Source organism: Drosophila obscura, unplaced genomic scaffold (assembly GCF_018151105.1).
Source record: "Drosophila obscura isolate BZ-5 IFL unplaced genomic scaffold, ASM1815110v1 contig_46, whole genome shotgun sequence".
Classification (NCBI taxonomy): Eukaryota; Metazoa; Arthropoda; class Insecta; order Diptera; family Drosophilidae; genus Drosophila; species Drosophila obscura.
The window spans coordinates 603,571-622,467 of NW_024542835.1; the positions used below are offsets into that span (position 1 = coordinate 603,571).

The following is an 18,897-nucleotide window of genomic DNA, read 5'->3' on the forward strand; positions in this document are numbered from 1 at the left end:
CATCAATAGCCGAGTCGATATATCCATGTCTGTCTGTCCGTCTATCTGTCCGTCTTGTTTGTCGCCTAATTCTTAGAGGCTATAAGCTAAAGCAACAACAAATTTTTTCCAGACTCATGTGATATTACACTTTTACAAGTGTGTTTCAAAATTTCGCCCCGATCCTCTCCGCCTTCACAAAGAACGAATATCTCTGGCATCCACAATTTTGAAAACTGGAAAGTTAACTAATTTAACCAATTGACATATTATTTCATTAGCTTTGTACCCTATCAAAATCAGCAAAAGTTATGTTTTTCTTTTTTTTTTGTGTTATTTTTTGACATGTTACTATAAATTTGCAAAAAAAAATCTGTGTGTAAGCGGCTATCTCCGCAACGCTTGCATCAAATTGCAATTTCTATAAATAGTTACATTAAAAATTAAAAATTAATCAAAAAAAAAATCTCAAATTCGGGCTAAAAATGTGTGTTTTGAAAACCTATATTAATTCATTTTGTGTCATTCTGTAGAACAGAACATTTTATGATAGATTTTATACCTTTTGGTATGCAAATTTTTTTTCTGAAAAAATTGCAATTTGTGTAAGTATATTTGTTGCTTTCCGCTGTGACCCAAAATGAAGTTTTCTGATCGATTTCGGGATTTAAATTTTTTTTAAGGAACTATTATTTTTTTTTTGTTGGTTTAGTTTTCTTTAAAGAATTTTTAAAATCTGGTATTTTTTCATGGTTTTTTTCAGAGGTAGTGCTCTATTTTTCACATAAATGAAGTATCTTATATCTGGTTTCATAGAACTGAAAGTTCTGAAAAGTTGACAAATGCAGCTATATATCCGACCCAGACACTTTGTAACCGCAGCTTAACGCCTGGAAGATATTAAGCTTTCAAATTCAAACTTCATCATTTTTTTCGCATATATTTCCGCGAAAATTTGTAAAAAAACAGTCTTTAAACTTTCCTTACTGCTGTCAACCCCCACCAAATCGTGCAATTGTTCTTTCACAGGAAGGAGGCTAGCAATATTAATATTCTCCTGATTGGTCATTACTTGAATCCGTTGTTCCATGCGACGAAGACGACATCTCCTCTTTTTTGCGTCTTAGGGGCGGTATTTCTTCTAACGGAGGAGCAGGAAGCGTAAAGCCTTGACCAGGTTCTTTCCTTTTTGTTTCCTTCAATCCCATTTTGTCTGTTGGACCAGCAACGTACCATTTTGGCAGTTGGACCAGCAACATACCGTACGGTACTTTCCAGGTAAAATGAATTTGAGTCGTTTTGGTTAAACGGCTGCAACTTGGCCGTTTATCCATCTATCAAACGATTCGCCTAATTAATGCGTCTATCTAAAACCAAATATTCATGCCAAGAAATATTTTTTTTTCCGACTTTTCCTGAGTTTTTAAAGTCAAAATTTTTAAAAAAAAATACCGCAAAAAAATTATGAAATTTGAATTTGAAAGCTTAATATATTCCAGATGTTAAGCTGCAGCTACAAAGTTTCTGGGTTGGATTTATAGCTGCATTCGTCAGCTTTTCATAGATGCAAAGTTCTATGCAACCATATATAACATACTTAAGTTATGTGAAAAATAAAAGCACTACCTCTGAAAAAAATATCAAATTTCAAAAATTCTTAAAAAAACTAAACCATAAAAAAAACAATGCTATAAACATTTTTAGACTACGAAATCAATATCAGAAAAAGGTATTTTGGTCCACAGCATGAAGAAAAAGTTAAATTTTGTCGAATAGTGTTATCATTGTTTAATTTCGATGAATTCCTAAACATTAAATTCATTTAGTAATATAAGATAGATGATTGTTGATAAAAGTTTTTGCACAAAGTCTTTCTAACTTATTGAACTTTCTAAAAAACACGCATATCTGGCCAAAGATTAGGTGAGGGTATATTTCTTTTAACTGTTATTAGCCGAGGACAATTATGTCCCGTGTTACATGTTCCGTGCGAATTTGCTTAACAATAAATTTAAAGAAAATAATTTGTGGGTAAAAGCCATTTTGAAGAAAAGTCAATTCACAGCATTCTAAAATAAGTCAAGTTAAAATTTTGACTCAAGTTTTAATAAAATCTGAGTTTAAATCAAAAACAACTTTTGTTTTTATTCCATACGAATATTCGATTTGTTTGTAATTATCTTGAAAACGAAAAATTTACCAAAATCAATATTAGCCCCAAATATAGGACTGGCTAAGTTAGGCCAATTGTTAAATCAACAACTCATTTAATTTTTTTGTTTTTTTTTTTGCTACATCATGGAAATGTCTATATGTAAATACTTACCAAATGTGTACATAAAATGATTTGCATAAATGCAAATACAACTATAAATATAATTTATACAATCAGGCAGCCTCCGGCTTTCACTTACTTTTTCGTTTTACGTTTTCAGCCAAAAGTCAACCTTTTAATTTCAAGGGGCTCTGACATTCACAAAAGTGTGTATTTCCTCCTGTACTAATTTTTTTTCCGAAGTTTCTGGACTTTGATATGCAATGACATGATATGCACCATCAAGTGGCCCATGCGACACCATGTTAAGTGCAAAATTTACTGCTGTTATGCCCACGCGCTAGTTTCAGCTTATATAAAAAGGCCTCTGTTATGTTTAATAGAGATTTATAGCACGAATCTAATATTTTTTTTTTCCTAACCAATTTTTTCAAATCTTATTTTGAGCTTGGCTTAAATAAAATTATTTATAAAAAGGGCCCAAGCTCAATTTCCCTGGTAATAGTGTCAAATCCCTGTCAATTCATCAATCAGTCATATATTTATACCCGTACTCAAAAAAGAGTTAAGGGGTATATTAGATTTGTGGTAAAAGTGGATGTGTGCAACGCAGAGAAGGAAACGTTTCCGACCCCATAAAGTATATATATTCTTGATCAGCATCAATAGCCGAGTCTATATAGCCATGTCCGTCTGTCCGACTGTCCGCCTGTCCGTCTGTCCGTCCGTCCGTCTTGATGAGCGCCTGGATCTCAGAGACTATAAGAGCTAGAGAAACCAAATTTGGTTTCCAGACTCATGTGATATCACACTGCTACAAGTGTATTTCAAAATTTCGCCCCGCCCCCTTCCGCCCACACAAAAGACGAAAATCTGTGGCAGGCACAGTTTTAAAGATACGATAAAACTAAAAACGCAGTATCGTAGAGAATGACCATATCTACCAGACTGGTGAATCTGAATTAGATCGGATCATAATTATAGCCAGAATGAAGAAATTAATTTTCAGTTGCTTCCCCTGCCGCCTCCTGCCTACGACCAAACAACTCATTTTCCTTCTCGCTCGCACACTCTGCCGCGTAGAATCTAAATGGTACTTGTACAAACTACATGTTAGATGTAGAATAGACATTGTAGATGAGATGTAGATAACAAATGTAGCAAAAAAATGTAAAATGTAAAATTTTTTTTTAATTCTAAAATTCTAAAAAATCATGCTCAAAAATGTATATACTGACTGAGTACGGGTATAAGTAGAGTCGCGTCCCCAGAAGCGACTCACACGTTCCTTCTCGTTTTTCTTTAAGATTAAGATTCGGTTTGTTGTAAAAAAATCCGTTTACTTTTCTTTTCAGCGATGAATTTGTTGCCGTTTTGAAAACAGAAAAATTTTGCCTTTTACAAATGCGGGGGAAAGCCTAGCTTTCCGTTTTGAAAAGTAAATCTGAATTTTTTTGCGAAAATAAAAACTGGCGCCACCCTGTATATTCAAATTTGGTTAATGGTTGCACTACGCAGATTCATAAACATGTCATGTATACTAGTATATGTATGTGTTTTAAAGTATGTACAACAAATTCTAATATTCGTGTATATGTATGTTAAAACATGAGTTTGTGTTGTACCCACATGCTTCTGCTCCACAAAAGTAGATATGAAGGGCCAACTTAAAATGAAGCTGTTGCAATGGCATCCCTGGTGGTGATGACTGAACATGGTGATGGTGTGCCACAAGAACACAAATCAACACAATGACATCGTAAACTTTACGACGTAAAGTCAAATTCAGAATTCCAATGGTGAAAACTTTTGATAGTTGGATTTCAGCCGAGAGCTGTACCCAATTTTATTGAAATGAATCAATCATAAGATTTATATACTTACCACAATATAAATACACAGTACATAATCGTAGTAACTATTCGGCCTTAACTAAAAACCAAAGATAGTTTGTAAAAACTTAACTTTATATTTCCACGAGCTGTTGCTTCTCCTTGTCTGCATGATATTTTGAATAGTACAAAGTACATACATATTTACAAACATTTATGAATATTATTCGTGCCTATATGCTCGTATTAACACAACTAAAACTGTTGGTGAACGATGTCTAATGTACATACATACATGCATATGTATGCTCGCTAAACTTTGCCCATGTGTGCGTGTGTCAGTGCTTAGTGGCATATGCAATCTGCAGGACAGGACCGTGATTGTGCAAAACTAAACCGAAGAGAACAGGAAGGGCAGAGAAGGTTTGAATAGTTTGTGTGCTGTAAGGCATGCAAGGCAAACATAACAACTACAACAGTACAATTTTTTGGCCATGTGTCTACGTCAAAATCAGTAAAATGCAAATTCAATGTTAACAATTGTAGAAATGTCCAAGCCATCCGCCGTCGAAATAACCAATCTGGTCTCTCCGTACTGTCCTGTCACTTCTAGATCTTACAAGCTGGCATTCCGCAATGCAATTTGAAACAACGCATGCTTGTAAGTAGGTTGAGAAATTTTGGAACTACCCATTACCAATATAGAATAGAGTAGTACATACTAAAAAGGTAGGTACTATCTCCAGTAAATATTGATTAATAGTCCGAATAGCCATTCCAGCCCGTCCATCTTACTGTATATTTATTTATTTAAATATATTTACATTTGCATCAATTCTTAACCTAAGTTCAGAAACCCCTTTTGTTTTTATTAACATAACATCAGGTTATATTTTGGTTTAAATCTTTAAAATGCTATGAACCTTCAAATGTTCCTGAATTTTGGTAAGCAAATTTTTTTTTAGTTTTCCCTACGTAAATTAACGTAACGCAAGAATAAAAATGCCTATATTAAAAAAAAAGTACGCTGCTTTACATATTACATACATAAATATGTACATATGTATTTTCCTACAAGCAAACATAATCCATCGCCTCAATAGAAAGGCTTTAAAAATCGTTCATTGCCAAGTTCCAAGAGGACCAAATTTATTTTGATGTACGGATCATTGCGCTTTAATCCATTTTATTTATGACTTTAAATTATTCTTTGGTAAGGCACACACAACTATAACGGCGACCAACAACAGAAAAAAACATACTCGTAATCCTTTGTCCGCATTGGAGCAGATTTAACAATCGTCACAGCACACCCGCTCACACAGACACTAGAGGATACAAAATGAAGTTGCAAAAACCGCTCTCCCCCAACAAACTTTGACTGCGACCACGCAACCAATGCTCTCGGTTTCGCATCGTCCTTAGCCTGTCAGTGTAATCTGCCGGGAAAATTACATAAAAATCATCAAACGCCTTACCAAACCCGCTGATTACCTCCTAACAGAATACCACCGCATTATCAATGAACCCTTCGATGCGGAGAGGTGATACCTGTATTATTACGAGTATGTCGCATAGTATTCTAGTTCATTATTTTTGTCTTTTTTTTATTGAAATTAATGCAACAGAATAATTTGTTATCTTATTCATTGCGTATTTAATACAAAACTAAGAAAAAATTCGAATTATTGAAACATAAATTGATTGCGAAGACATAATTATTGAGCTCTCCACAACTAAAATATAAATTTAAGAGTATGTACATACGTATGTACACTCTCGCAAATTTTTTTCTTCGTCCGGTCGCAACCATATTCTGCAATATGCTAGAAAGGATAGTTCTTCATGATTCTGCGTTTATCTCCAGATATCGTTCTGTAAAGCATAGTATCCAGCACCGCGGGATCAAAAAATTCCTGTCAAACTCCATATAAAAACGAGAAGGACGTGCAGCGCGCCCAACCCGACCGCGAACGGCAAAAAAAAAAAACTTACTTTGCACTAGAACCCAACAACCCCTCCCAACCCCCCCCCCCGCCGGCGGTGTGCGCGGGGAATGGTTGTGTATGTTTGCTGGAGGTGGGCGGGAGCACAACCATTCTGGCAAAATTACCCGATTCCCGCCCCCCCAACACTAAAATTGTGCCCCCGGTTTCGTCCTGTGGGGGCGGGGGCGGGCGACCTGTAGCAGTGTAACCTGGTCTGGAAACAAATTGGACCCCCATAGCCTCCAGGCGCCAACAAGCGCGCGCGCGGCGCGCCGCGCGCCGACATGGCTCGACTCCTATTGATGCTGATCAAGAATATATATATAACACGAGCGGAATCCACAGATTTATATCGATAGTTGCTATAGGGACCGACTGAGAGAAGAGCTGACACCCAGCTCAGGAATATATGTTCAGCAATTATTCCTGAAGTGAATGGTGCAAGATGTAGGCAAAAATTGTCCGCAAAACCAAAAAGAGAGATGAAAATTATTCCTTTTTGTTTTGCAACAACACAATCACTTCATCATCAGAGTGCATTTTTTTCCTTTTTTAAATTTAGCAGAATTTTACAGTTGGCACTGTTTACAAAACACAGCTAATTCAACAATCCTGTTTTAGCTATGTTCCACACCCTCACGGAATAACAAGCAAATTCATGGCAGGAATTTTCCGTGGTGCTGAAGACAGGCCTTAAGGGAGACACACTTACATAGATCCAGCTACGGACGGAGAAACATACATACATATGTACATGGTTATGTCGTCTGGGCTATAGATCATGGTCAATATTATATGTAAATACATAAATATGTACAATGTACATTAGGCTGGGCCAAAATTTGACCAAGCGGACAACCTGTTCTTTATTAGTAAATAAAATTATACAAATTTTTTTTAAATTTTTAGTGTAATGTTTAGCAGTTTCTACCAAGAAAAGATTATACAAATTTTGTTAAAATATACATTTTAAACGAGAAGGAACGTGTGAGTCGCTTCTGTGCACGCGACTCTACTTTTTTACCCGTACTCAGTCAGTATATAGATTTGTGAGCTTATGATTTATTTGGAATTTTAAAATATTTTAAATTTTTTTGCCATCTGGTAGATATGGTCATTATCTACTATAGTGCGATTCTAGTTTTATCGTATCTTCAAAGTTGTGGCTGTCACAGACTTTCGTCCTTTATGAAGGCGGAAGGGGTTGGGGCGAAATTTCGAAATACACTTGTAACAGTGTGATATCACATGAGTCTGGAAACAAAATTTTGTTGCTCTAGCTCTTATAGTCTCTGAGAAGTAGGCGTCAAACAAGACGGACGGACAAACGGACAGACATACAGGCAGACATAGACTCGGCTATTGATGCTGAACAAGAATATATATACTTTATGGGAAACGGATCCTTCTCGGCTTTGCACACATTCAAAAATATAATATACCCCTTAACTCTTCGAGTACGTGTATAAAAATAAATTCGACGGTTCTTTCAAATAGCGTTGAAACTGAGAAACTATTTCAAATTGATAATAAGGTATTTTAATTATACCCGTACTCAAAAAGAGTTAAGGGGTATATTAGATTTGTGGTAAAAGTGGATGTGTGTAACGCAGAGAAGGAAACGTTTCCGACCCCATGAAGTATATATATTCTTGATCAGCATCAATAGCCGAGTCGATAGAGCCATGTCTGTCTGTCCGTCTGTCCGTCTGTCTGTCTTGTTGAGCGCCTAGATCTCAGAGACTGTAAGAGCTAGGGCAACCAAATTTGGTTTCCAGACTCATGTGATATCCCACTGCTACAAGTGTATTTCAAAATTTCGCCCCGCCCCTTTCCGCCCCCACAAAGAACGAAAATCTGTGCCAGGCACATTTTTAAAGATACGATAAAACTAAAAACGCATTATCGTAGAGAATGATCATATCTACCAGATTGCCGAATCTAAATGAGATCGGATCATAATTATAGCCAGAATGAAGAAATTAATTTTCAAATGCTTCCCCTGCCCCCTCCAGACGACGACAACACAACTCATTTTCCATCTCGCTCGCACACTCTGCTGCGTTCAGTGCGCGAGCAACCCCTAGCGGAGGAGATGTAGAATATAAATGGTACATGTATAATCTACATGTTAGATGTATAATATACATAATATATGTAGATGTAGATAACAGATGTAGCAAAGAAATGTAAAATGTCAAATTTTTTTTAATGCTAAAATTCTAAAAAATCATATGTTCAAAAAACTAAATACTGACTGAGTACGGGTATAAGTAGAGTCGCGTCTTTAGAAGCGATTCACACGTTCCTTCTCGTTTTTTTTAGTTATTGTTAATAAATTAACGATTGGTGAAAATCAGTAAGTTCAGCTAAGTTTGATAACCCTAGTCGACACGAGTTTCCTCAAGGAACAAATCCAACTTTTTCTTAAAGATTTGGAATGATTAGAAATGGTTTGATGATATTTTTTTTTCTATTGCAGAACTTTTTTTAAGAATTTTTGAAAATTGGTATTTTTTTAAAGCTTTTTTCAGAGGTAGCGCTTATTTTTTTTACATAACTCTAGTATCTTACGTCTGGTTGTTAAGAACTTTGCTATTTAGAAAAGATTATTAAAACAGCTAGAAGTTAAACCCAAACACCTTGGGATTTCAGCTTACCGTCTGGGAAATATAAAGCATTGAAATGCAAAAGAAAAATTTTAAAGTCCCATATCTATCAGAAAAAGTCGGTTTGGATCCTTAAGGAAAAAGAAAGTTCAATTTTGTCGAGTATTGTAATTTACTTAAGTTGTTCGAAAAGACTTGTGTAGGTTTTTTGCTGCCAATAATTGATTAATGACGATATTAATGGTATTGATATATATGCAATAGATGTCATCGCATATTCCATTCATTTCGCAAAATTTTTTTAAATTAGCTTTTAAATTCGGTATCAACCACTATAAAATGTTCCTTAATAAAAAAACCATTAATATTACTATCTAACCCAATATAACAAAATGAATGGGTGTCCTGTTTGAATTTCGAAAAAAACATTTTTGGGCTCAACGTAATTTACATATGTTCTTTATGGGCTCGGAAATATTTTCTTTTTGCTGTACTCTGTTGATACTGGATATAAAAATACTTTTTTGTCGTAGCCCGAGATTCCTTTAAGGCGTTGGATTGGCTTTGAGTTGCCAGTTAGTCAGTATCTTAATTACAAGAGCTACTTCTCATAGGATTTACATATTTCACAAACATTATTTAGATTTTTTTAATATAAACCAATAAAAATACTAGTTTTTTAAACAAAAACAACATACGTTTAGTTCCCCCTGCTATTAAAGCTGTCAATCAGTTGGTCGGAGCACCTGTAGAAAGAGAGGTAACATTGGAGTGCATTGTAGAAGTATATCCCAAGCCACTGAATGGATGGTACCGCAATGAAGGTAACTATAAAATTCGTTTTCCTAAATGTTCGGAGCCCATTAAAATCGAAACATGTTTTAGGTAATATTAAACTGCACAACGGAAACAAGTACAACATATCTGAAGAAATGATTAACTTATATACATGGCATCTCAACCTAACCATCCGGCACCTGACTAAATCTGATTTCGGCGCTTACAGTTGCTCCAGTGTAAATGCCCTTGGGAAGAGTGAAACTCGTATAAGACTGCAAGGTAATAAAGGAAAAGCATTTTATTTTTTAAGGGCATCGAATTCTGTAACATCATAGAACAAAAGCGTACACGAAAATAAATTGCATACTCTCCTATATTCTAGTCTAAGCTTAGGCACGGGTAAGCCCAATAGTTCTTAAAATTTGAAGCTATCAATTCATTTGAGAACAACATAAGGGGGAGAATGCATAGGGAACAACGTATGTATGTGTCTACGTCGTGTGTATAATTCGTTCGGTTTCCGTGCAATAAATCAACCAGGATTTCCGTCGCTCCATTATTTTTATCGAACTCATTTAAAGACGACTGTAGCCTTTTCTTTATCTTCCATCTTCGTAGTTCGTCCTCGTCTTTCATTCCAATGTCAGCCAGAAAGAGATGGGGAAGAGAATATAAGCATGAATTATAGCACAATCAGCGCACCCTATCTCCTTCACACCAGCTCTGCATCAGCATTGCTGGCGCAATTTCAATTTCCAGTTTTAGTTTAGATAGACGGCAGCCAAGGATAAGCTTAAAGGTTTTCACTTAGATCTTCTAAGAATATTTCACTGTTGCAGCGAAAATGCAGACAGTCAGTTATACCCACCACCCATTATTCTGATTCGCCGCATTAAATCACTCCCGAATTTAAAACTGTGATATAATTGACATTGACGGTAACCAATAAAACCTTTTTTCCACAACTATTCAATTTCGAACAGACTAGAAACTTCATAGCTTCCAACTGCCTACTATTCCTTATGAATTCACCATTCAAATCTGAATACGCGATGGTATAATATCATAAAATAATTACAAACAAAAGCATAACACTGGAACTAATTTCTGAGAGCTGAATTGTGTAAACCCTCGAAGTAATTCTATATCTAAAAAACAGACGTTTTGGCACGCATCCCCACATCGTCTTCGTACGTAAAATTACTCTTATATATGTTTAAAAAAAAAATCAAATTAGTAACATATTTTAACCGTTTATTATTACGGGAGGTATTACGGGAGGAACAAGCTATCTGGAAGGGAATTATATTCTTATGTTCCCGAACATGGATAGGACTTTATACCCTTTCTGAAGCTGTTCGTAACCTCCAATTTAAATTTTGAGTCTGCTTTGAACAATGATATAGAAAACTACAACCCCCAGGTGCTCGTGCTCCTTGGCATGGCTCTCTGATACTCCGCTAGCTTATTTTTGTCTTTAGTTCCATCAAGGAGCAGTCGGTATTTCATAATTGGTGCAATTTCTTCCAGAATTACGATTACCGCCCAAGTCGACAACAACGCCAACACCTCACGTGCACACAACGGCAAAACCGCGTCGGAAGCAGCAACCCGGCCACAACAAGGGACTGAACGAAGTGGTGCGTGCCAAGGAAACCCATTTCTCAAATCAAATGCAGCAGGAGAACGACGGATTCGGCGGTGGGATTGGTCTGCCCCAGAGCGCCAACAGTGGTAATGCTGGTAGCGTAGCTGAAAGTGGAAACGTCAACGGCATGATAAACGGAGCGGAAGGTAAGTTACGATTTAGAAAATTCCACAAGTACATACTGCAGCAGCAGGACCAGAAGCAGTCGAGAATGTAGTCAGGCATAATCGGCAGTTACAAACACACACATTCAATCCCCCCACCGGACCTGCCGACAAAATGCTTCATACATACACATACTTACATACATACATACTTACATATACTCGTACCATCCCAGAAGCGCCCACATGTCTTTGCTCAGCTGTGGGACTATGACTTGAGGCAAATATACGAGTAATGTGGCTACGCTCCTGTTTCCGATTTCTTCGTAAGGAGCTCTTGGTGGTTTTCACTAACTTTTCGATCTTCTCTTGCGTCAAGAGCAAGTGCAGCGAACAGAAAACCACAACATGCCCAATCTTATAAAAAACTGAGTACAGGAAGTAAACGAAAACAGCTTCCTAAAGTAAGTAGCTCCCTTTAAATACTACGAAATAGGGCTTCCTTTCCAATTAATTCTTAATTCAATATATTTGTAGCAAAAGCGATAATAAAATTCACTAACTATATAGAAAAATACAGTTAAATGTTTTCTAAAAGTTTTCATTCAGTGACACAAATTGTTTGATTTTTGGGAAATATTTTAGGATAACTTAAGATCATCTTTTAAAGTTTCAGAGCAATAACCTTAATAACTAGACCACCTAATGCTTTTGTGTTTCTTAATTTAATACAACACTTTTAGAGGCTACTCTATTAGTCAACTCGTTCATTTAAAATGTAGTCTGAGTGTGTTTTATATATTCACTTTCAGTACATACACAACTACCTGCACGTAACGGATATGAAAAGACACATAAGTCGGCTGGCGTTTTACCATCACCCCGTTCACCTTGGAACTTTGCGAGTGCGGGGTCGCAGCTGCTTTCCAGCACTACGATAGTGAAAAACTCTCTGGTGTTTTTTCTTTATTGCGTGTTGTCTGTGTGTACGAGTATGTATGTACTCATTTAAAAGCACGCTACCCAAGAAGTGCCCGATGCGATGCTGCGAATGGAAGGGGATGCAACTTCTGCTATTAAGTTAAGAGTTCTGGGTCTGTCGTTGTTGGTCAGTGTAGATCCTGTGGTTGGGCAATACGTAGTTATCAATTGACTCGTGTGCCAGAAAATTAGTTTGTCTTATTAGCTAGACAAAGAAAATCGAATATACATAACTACATATTGTATGGAATCAAAGTTGGAAGCATTGCTACAGGTTTTATGACATTAAAAACGTAGTACTATACGCATACAATATACATACCTACTAATAAACCTATATGCTACATACATACATATTATTTCGTAATTACCAAACTGACAGGGTACTGAGGTACTTCTGAGGTACTGCACTTCCAACTTTTCCATTTCTAAATGATATAAAAAATGTTAAAAAGTAAAATAATTACGATAGCATTGTTTGAATTTGAATATCACCCTTAAGAAAATTGGCAAACGATATTAAAATATTTCTGGTAAGCCGAGATCCATTTTACTGCATTTCCGCTTGGTTTAAATATGGTACGAGCTTATAACTCAAAATCTAGATCTAATTCTTAGATGGACTGCAATTTATCAAGAAATTACATTCAGAAATGATTTATTGTTTAATTCCCGTAAAATTAAACCATTTTCGCATTCAGCAAATATGTGAAAAAGTTGCCCTTTTTTATACAAGTACAAGTATTATTACAAAGATATTTTAATTGAAAGATCGGTGCACCTGACTGAGAATTGATAATAATTTATTATGGGGTTTATTATAAATTGATTGCTGTCTATTTATTTCAGTGGGATTTTACCGACTGTCAAATTAATATTATTTCCTGTTGTTTTCGGTATGTTGGCCAAAAATGAGTTCATCACATTGTTCTGAATACCAGGTGTTCATCCTGAAGGTAAAATTTACAAGTACATCAGTCTTCAGTAATTTTCCCGCCTGGAATAGGGATTGTTTGCAAGTGCAGTAAATGAAAAAAATTTTTATATATTTTAGTCAATGATAACTAAATTAATATGTTATTGGATAAAACAAGACTTAATTATAGGCTACCTAAGCTAATAACGGAACAATAATAACTTACAAATTTATGTAACAATTGTGAGCTTATTTGCTCACATTAGATAATGTACAGTAATCCAATAATACATACCACACAATGCAATGCAGAAATGTCTTCCGATACAAATGAACAATATGCATATAATAGAATATAAGCGCTATGAGTAGTATAAGGTACTAAAAAATATATTAAAATTACGTAATTAAAGTGTGAAAATGTATATTTAAGCAAATCGTTATGTTCGCTCAATCATTGTAAATATGGTTATAAACAAAAAACATTATACATACATATGTAGGTACGAACAGACAAATTTTCATCAGACACAGAAATATATCTGTGAAATGTCTGTGCCCTGCTCATACAAAATTATAAAACCCGACCAAGTTCACAAACGCCGTCTCAGCTAGATGAACGTTTGAGACCTATTTTTTAGTAAGTACATATGTAGCTGCATATTACTAAATTAAACCATGCAACAGCAATGATTGCGATTCCACAGGCTCGGTAACACTTGTCGAGTGTCTCGCAACGTTGCCCCTGGGTCGGCTAGGTGGGAGGTGGTCTTGTTTTGAGTTTAGTCCATGGCTTATTGGAGAAGTTTGTACACATCAATATCAAAATCAAAAACTACTCTAAGTCCTTCTTAACAGGAAAGTAAGCAACATTTCTATGAATTTGTTCATACAAAAATAACTAATTGTGTTAAAATATTGCTTCAAAAGCAAATTTCTTTTACAAAAAATTACCGGAGATTCCCGGATTTATTTGATGTACATCGAAATGCATTTGATCGAAATTCTATTTGAGTATACTTAAATGCTCCTTTTAAGCCGTGTTGGACCAAAAGCTTCACGGTCAGGTTTGGACTATGTAGTAGATTCGCAGCTCCGCGTCAATAGTTAAGTTCGCTGCTCGGCCATAGTGAACCCATACACATGAATGTAAATACGAATATGTGTTCAAGTGCGCATGTGTCTGAACGCTGTAAACTGCGGTGGCCATGTTTCTGTGATGAAGTTGGCTTTGAATTTACATAAATGTATGCAATCGAGAACGCCATACCAAAGTGGCTGCAGCAGCTTTGCCATTGCCACTGCCATTGCCATTGCAAAGCTGGCTGTAGTCGCCAGTGGCCCATGAACACAATGAAACGGTGATGGTCGCATGGACTTCAGAACAGGGAAAGGGAGCTGCCAGTCGTATTGAGAAGGTGGGGCTCGTGAGTTTGTTGCATATCAGCAGCCATGCCTAATAGGAAGGACTATAGGCGTAGGTGGGTGATACGCATTTGTGCAAATGACGTGGAGTGCAGCATTCTCTCCGTTACTCCCCGTCTACTGTTATTTACCGAGTCCATATGGACAATGGGCGATAAGAATTAAACCTTCAAGTATATTTGATACAGGGGTTTTGTGATGATGGCGAAAACAGGGGAGGGAGACAAGGCAGGCCGTGGAAAGGAATGAGATTTCATGGGATGGAAACCACGGAGGCACATTACCGAATTTTGTGCATTGCCCGATGCTTGGCTACTGTCATTGTCACTAATTTACCAAGAGGAACAGAAACAGAACGGAGCTTAAGCCAGACAGTTGGTTGCACGGCACTTGCGTCCTCCATTTGCGGTCGACGCTTAGTATTCTGCGTTGGAAACAAAAAATTTGCTGATTCGGCTATTGTCAGATGCCCACGCATCCACCCACATATGAGGATACGCTTGCTCGTGTCCACTTATTTTGTTGGGAGTTGGGAGTGCGTCCGTTTGTTTGTCGAATTCGCACTTTGCCAGCGCAAGTGCACTAGCCCTCCAGGACTGGGGCTGATAATGTTTTCGACATTAAATTGCCATTAAATTCTGTTTTATTGCACTTGGGACTGTATGCATAATTTACTCTGTGTCTGCCACCGTACGCTGAATGCAGGAAAGTGCATCGTCTTCCTCTGACTTAGCTAGTAATCTACTACAGCCACCACAGAATTTTCTCCGCTCTTTGTTAAAGGAACTGAATAATAATCTTGCAGCTTTTCGGTCCGCACAGAATTTCACTCTTAAAAGCATCGAGTCCCATATACATACATATGTTTGTACATATGTACATATGTTCAAATGTATGCATATGCGTTCATATGTACATTGTACATACAAATATGTGTTTACATATGTATATGCGTTTAAATCGGATTTGTGTCAAATTCTATTTTTTATACTCGTACGTATACTCGTTGGCCCAAAACTTTTGGGTTGTTCACATAATATGTATAATCTCATATATCTTCTAATTTATGTATACGTCTTCACAAATTTCTAATCGGACAAAAATTCATCAAAAATGTTGGTTTCTTTTACAAGATTTTCTTCTCTTTTTCAATTATTATGTCGTTTTTCGAATTTGGCAATACTGGTGATACCGGTGATACTGAGTATGTACTCACTTTTGCTCCGCACTGTATGTACATTGATTTCGGGGAAATATTTTCAAAACTGTTTCCCGCAGATCTGCTAAATTTTTCACGATACAGACAAGTATTTACAACTAACTTAGCAAAATGGAAATCAGCCCTGCTGGTCATGAACTGCAAGGCCGAGATGAAGCTAAATTTCAAATACAAAAATTCAAAATGAAATCAAAAATCATTTAGGTATCGTGCACCGAAATACACACAATTAAATATCACACACACAACTCCTGGCTATGCCAGCCAATAGAACAGCTAGCCACATAACACGGCACAATTTCAATGCAGTCGTAATAAATTTTGTAATCTCATAATATTCTTGACAATGGACCTGCAACAATGTACACGGTACGCATTGTTGCAGAAAGATATAGGAAAATACACAGATACGTCGTGTACTAATTTGCTGGGACGGATAATTTTAGTTAATTGTATTGTACGATTGATACGTATATATGTTTCATGTGTACACGCGTATTTATTTTGTTGCATTAAACATCACCATATTAGATTGCCAGTCGTTTAGCAAACTTAATACCTTCTATACTTACGGTAAAAAGAATTACTCAGAGACTTACAATAAGATGCGCAGATATCAGATAATGGACAATAAAATAACTAAAACTGTATTGAGGATTTGAAACGGTTTGAATGTTTTATCTATTTCATCAATTATGTACTAGCCAGCCAGAAAATGTAAGTTATTCAGTTTTTAGTTTTCATATAAAAAAACTAAATACTCAACCAAAAAACACATTCAACGAATTTAATGTATAATCAATATACCATTTCTAATGACTACATGACCTTATAAACAAACCAAAATTTAACACAGCTAAACACATATAAATTTAAATATTTGTAATTAGAAATACATACATATACATACATACATATAACATAAAACATAACATCTTACATTCAAACAATAAACAGATACGATACTCGTATTAAGATACGCTAATTTTATTTACATAAAAACATACAATCAATATTATTTGCATACGCGAATACTATAATAAAAGCATTGCAAGTATAAAATCTAACATTTTCAGTACATACAAATACATACATATACTCGTATCTAACGCGAATCCACCATACGCCAAAACATTTATTTAATGCGTTTGCATTACTTTTTCATACGACCACAGCCTTTAAGTTGATGTGTAAGAGCGCTTCAAACATTTCGCTCGACATGACAATAAATTATTTGTTGAATTTGAAAAATAAAAAGTTTCACGTAATAATACATAAATTATTTACGTAAATATATAATCTATAAAGCTTTTATGCGGTAATAATAAGAACGCAATACGAATATATGTAAATGTATCTTATGATAAATTCCATTGGAATAAGGGGAGTATAAAGTTCAACATAGCATTGGCGTTAAGTTAAAGAATTGTATTTAATGTACCAATAATACATACATACATATACCACGAGGTATACAAATATACAGTCAAATACTATAAATTTAAATACAAGACAATAAAACTTCGAACTTACATATATATACACAACAACAACAAAATCAAAATGTAATCTCAGAATTGTATGTATTTACATAATAATAAAAGAATAAAAATGGCACATGGTGTTGTATGGAGTGTTCATCGGTTTTAATTTTAAAATATATTTAAATATTTATGTGCACACATATTATTGTATGTATTATGCTGTTGATATTAACTACGAATATATGAACTGGGTATACCGAAACATAGATGGGAAATTCGGTTTTAATTCATTCATACGATGGATCTCAAAGTATTAAATTTAGTTGTTTTTTAGTTAAGCTTTAATATGAATTCATCGCAAATTTGTCTCTTATCGTCAAAATTATGAATCAAATCACGAAATCAAAAGGGGCATGAAACAGGAGTCTTCACACCAAATTCGTTTGCTCCGTCAGCTCCTATGCGCTCAGAGACTATGTGCATTTTAATGGTACACAACCGAACACTGCAGTGCACTGGCCGAAATGATTTAGCAGCGGATGAAAAGTAATTGCTTCTAAAACAATAAATTTATTTCTTCAAAATGTTGTTTCTTTAATTTTACTGTAAGGAATTTTTTCAATAAAGCTTTTTTTACTTTTAACTGTTTTTAAAATATGGTAAAAAAATATTTTTCGTATGTCCTAGTGATGCTCAACTGAATAAATTCAACAGTTCAAAGTAAAACAGCTATATCTTTTAAAAAAACATAAGGATTTTGATAAAATAATTTGTATTTTATATATTAATTGTTGATAAAATTATTGTGTTTTGGACTTGTAGATACGAAAAATTTATTTAAGCTTTAGAATCATTAAAAAAAAGACCCGCCCGGTCCGGCGTATTTTGTGTGTTTTGAGCTATTTAAATTAAAAAAAAAAAACAAGTTTAAAATTGGTTGCGCCAAGAAATTGGACGAACTTTAAAAAGAGAAATACAGCAAACATAGACTAAATCGGCGCAAAAATAAAGAAAAAAGCGTCGATTCCAAAATGAAAGTTCGTGATTATTCCCGGTACTCAAAAATTATATTATTAAACCCGTACTCAAAAAGAGTTAAGGGTTATATTGTATTTGTGGTAAAAGTGGATGTGTGCAACGCAGAGAGGGAAACGTTTCCGACCCCATAAAGTTTATATATTCTTGATCAGCATCAATAGTCAATATAACCAGGTCCGTCTGTCCGTCCGTCCGTCCGTTCGTCTATTTTTCAAAATTTCGCCCCGCCCGCTTCCGACCCTACAAAGGACGAAAATCTGTGGCATGCACAATTTTAAAGATACGATAAAACTAAAAACGCAGTATCGTAGAAAATGACCATATTTATCGGATTGCCGAATCTAGAATATAAATGGTAGATATAGAATTTACAATGGCAGAGTTTAATCATCAAACTTGCTGTTACCAAAAAGTTTGTTGCTACCAGTCGCAATAAGTTCCAGGCTGCTTTTCGTTCCTAAATAAAACATTTTGAAATCCATAATCATTGTTAAGTAACTCATCGATTCACATTCCTTATCCAGTGCTTTAACTACATTTTTCATTTGTCCTAGATTAATGTGTAATGTAATAAAATGACGTCTTCAAACTTCACGAGAGCTGCATTTTGTATGTTGTA

At 35.5% G+C, this 18,897-nt stretch overlaps 1 protein-coding gene across 3 annotated transcripts in view; it reads left to right on the top strand.

Annotated features, from left to right (window-relative positions):
• LOC111073818 (lachesin) overlaps window positions 1–17,249 on the top strand; it is a 49,401-nt gene extending 32,152 nt beyond the window's left edge. For all 3 annotated transcript variants that reach the window (XM_041595279.1, XM_041595280.1, XM_022366330.2), the window contains 4 exons: window positions 9,388–9,507; window positions 9,569–9,742; window positions 10,994–11,257; window positions 12,028–17,249. In XM_041595279.1, coding sequence (XP_041451213.1) covers window positions 9,388–9,507; window positions 9,569–9,742; window positions 10,994–11,257; window positions 12,028–12,227 — 758 coding nt within the window. In that variant the 3' untranslated portion in view covers window positions 12,228–17,249. The remainder of the gene's footprint in view (window positions 1–9,387; window positions 9,508–9,568; window positions 9,743–10,993; window positions 11,258–12,027) is intronic.
• Window positions 17,250–18,897: the final 1,648 nt, after the last annotated feature.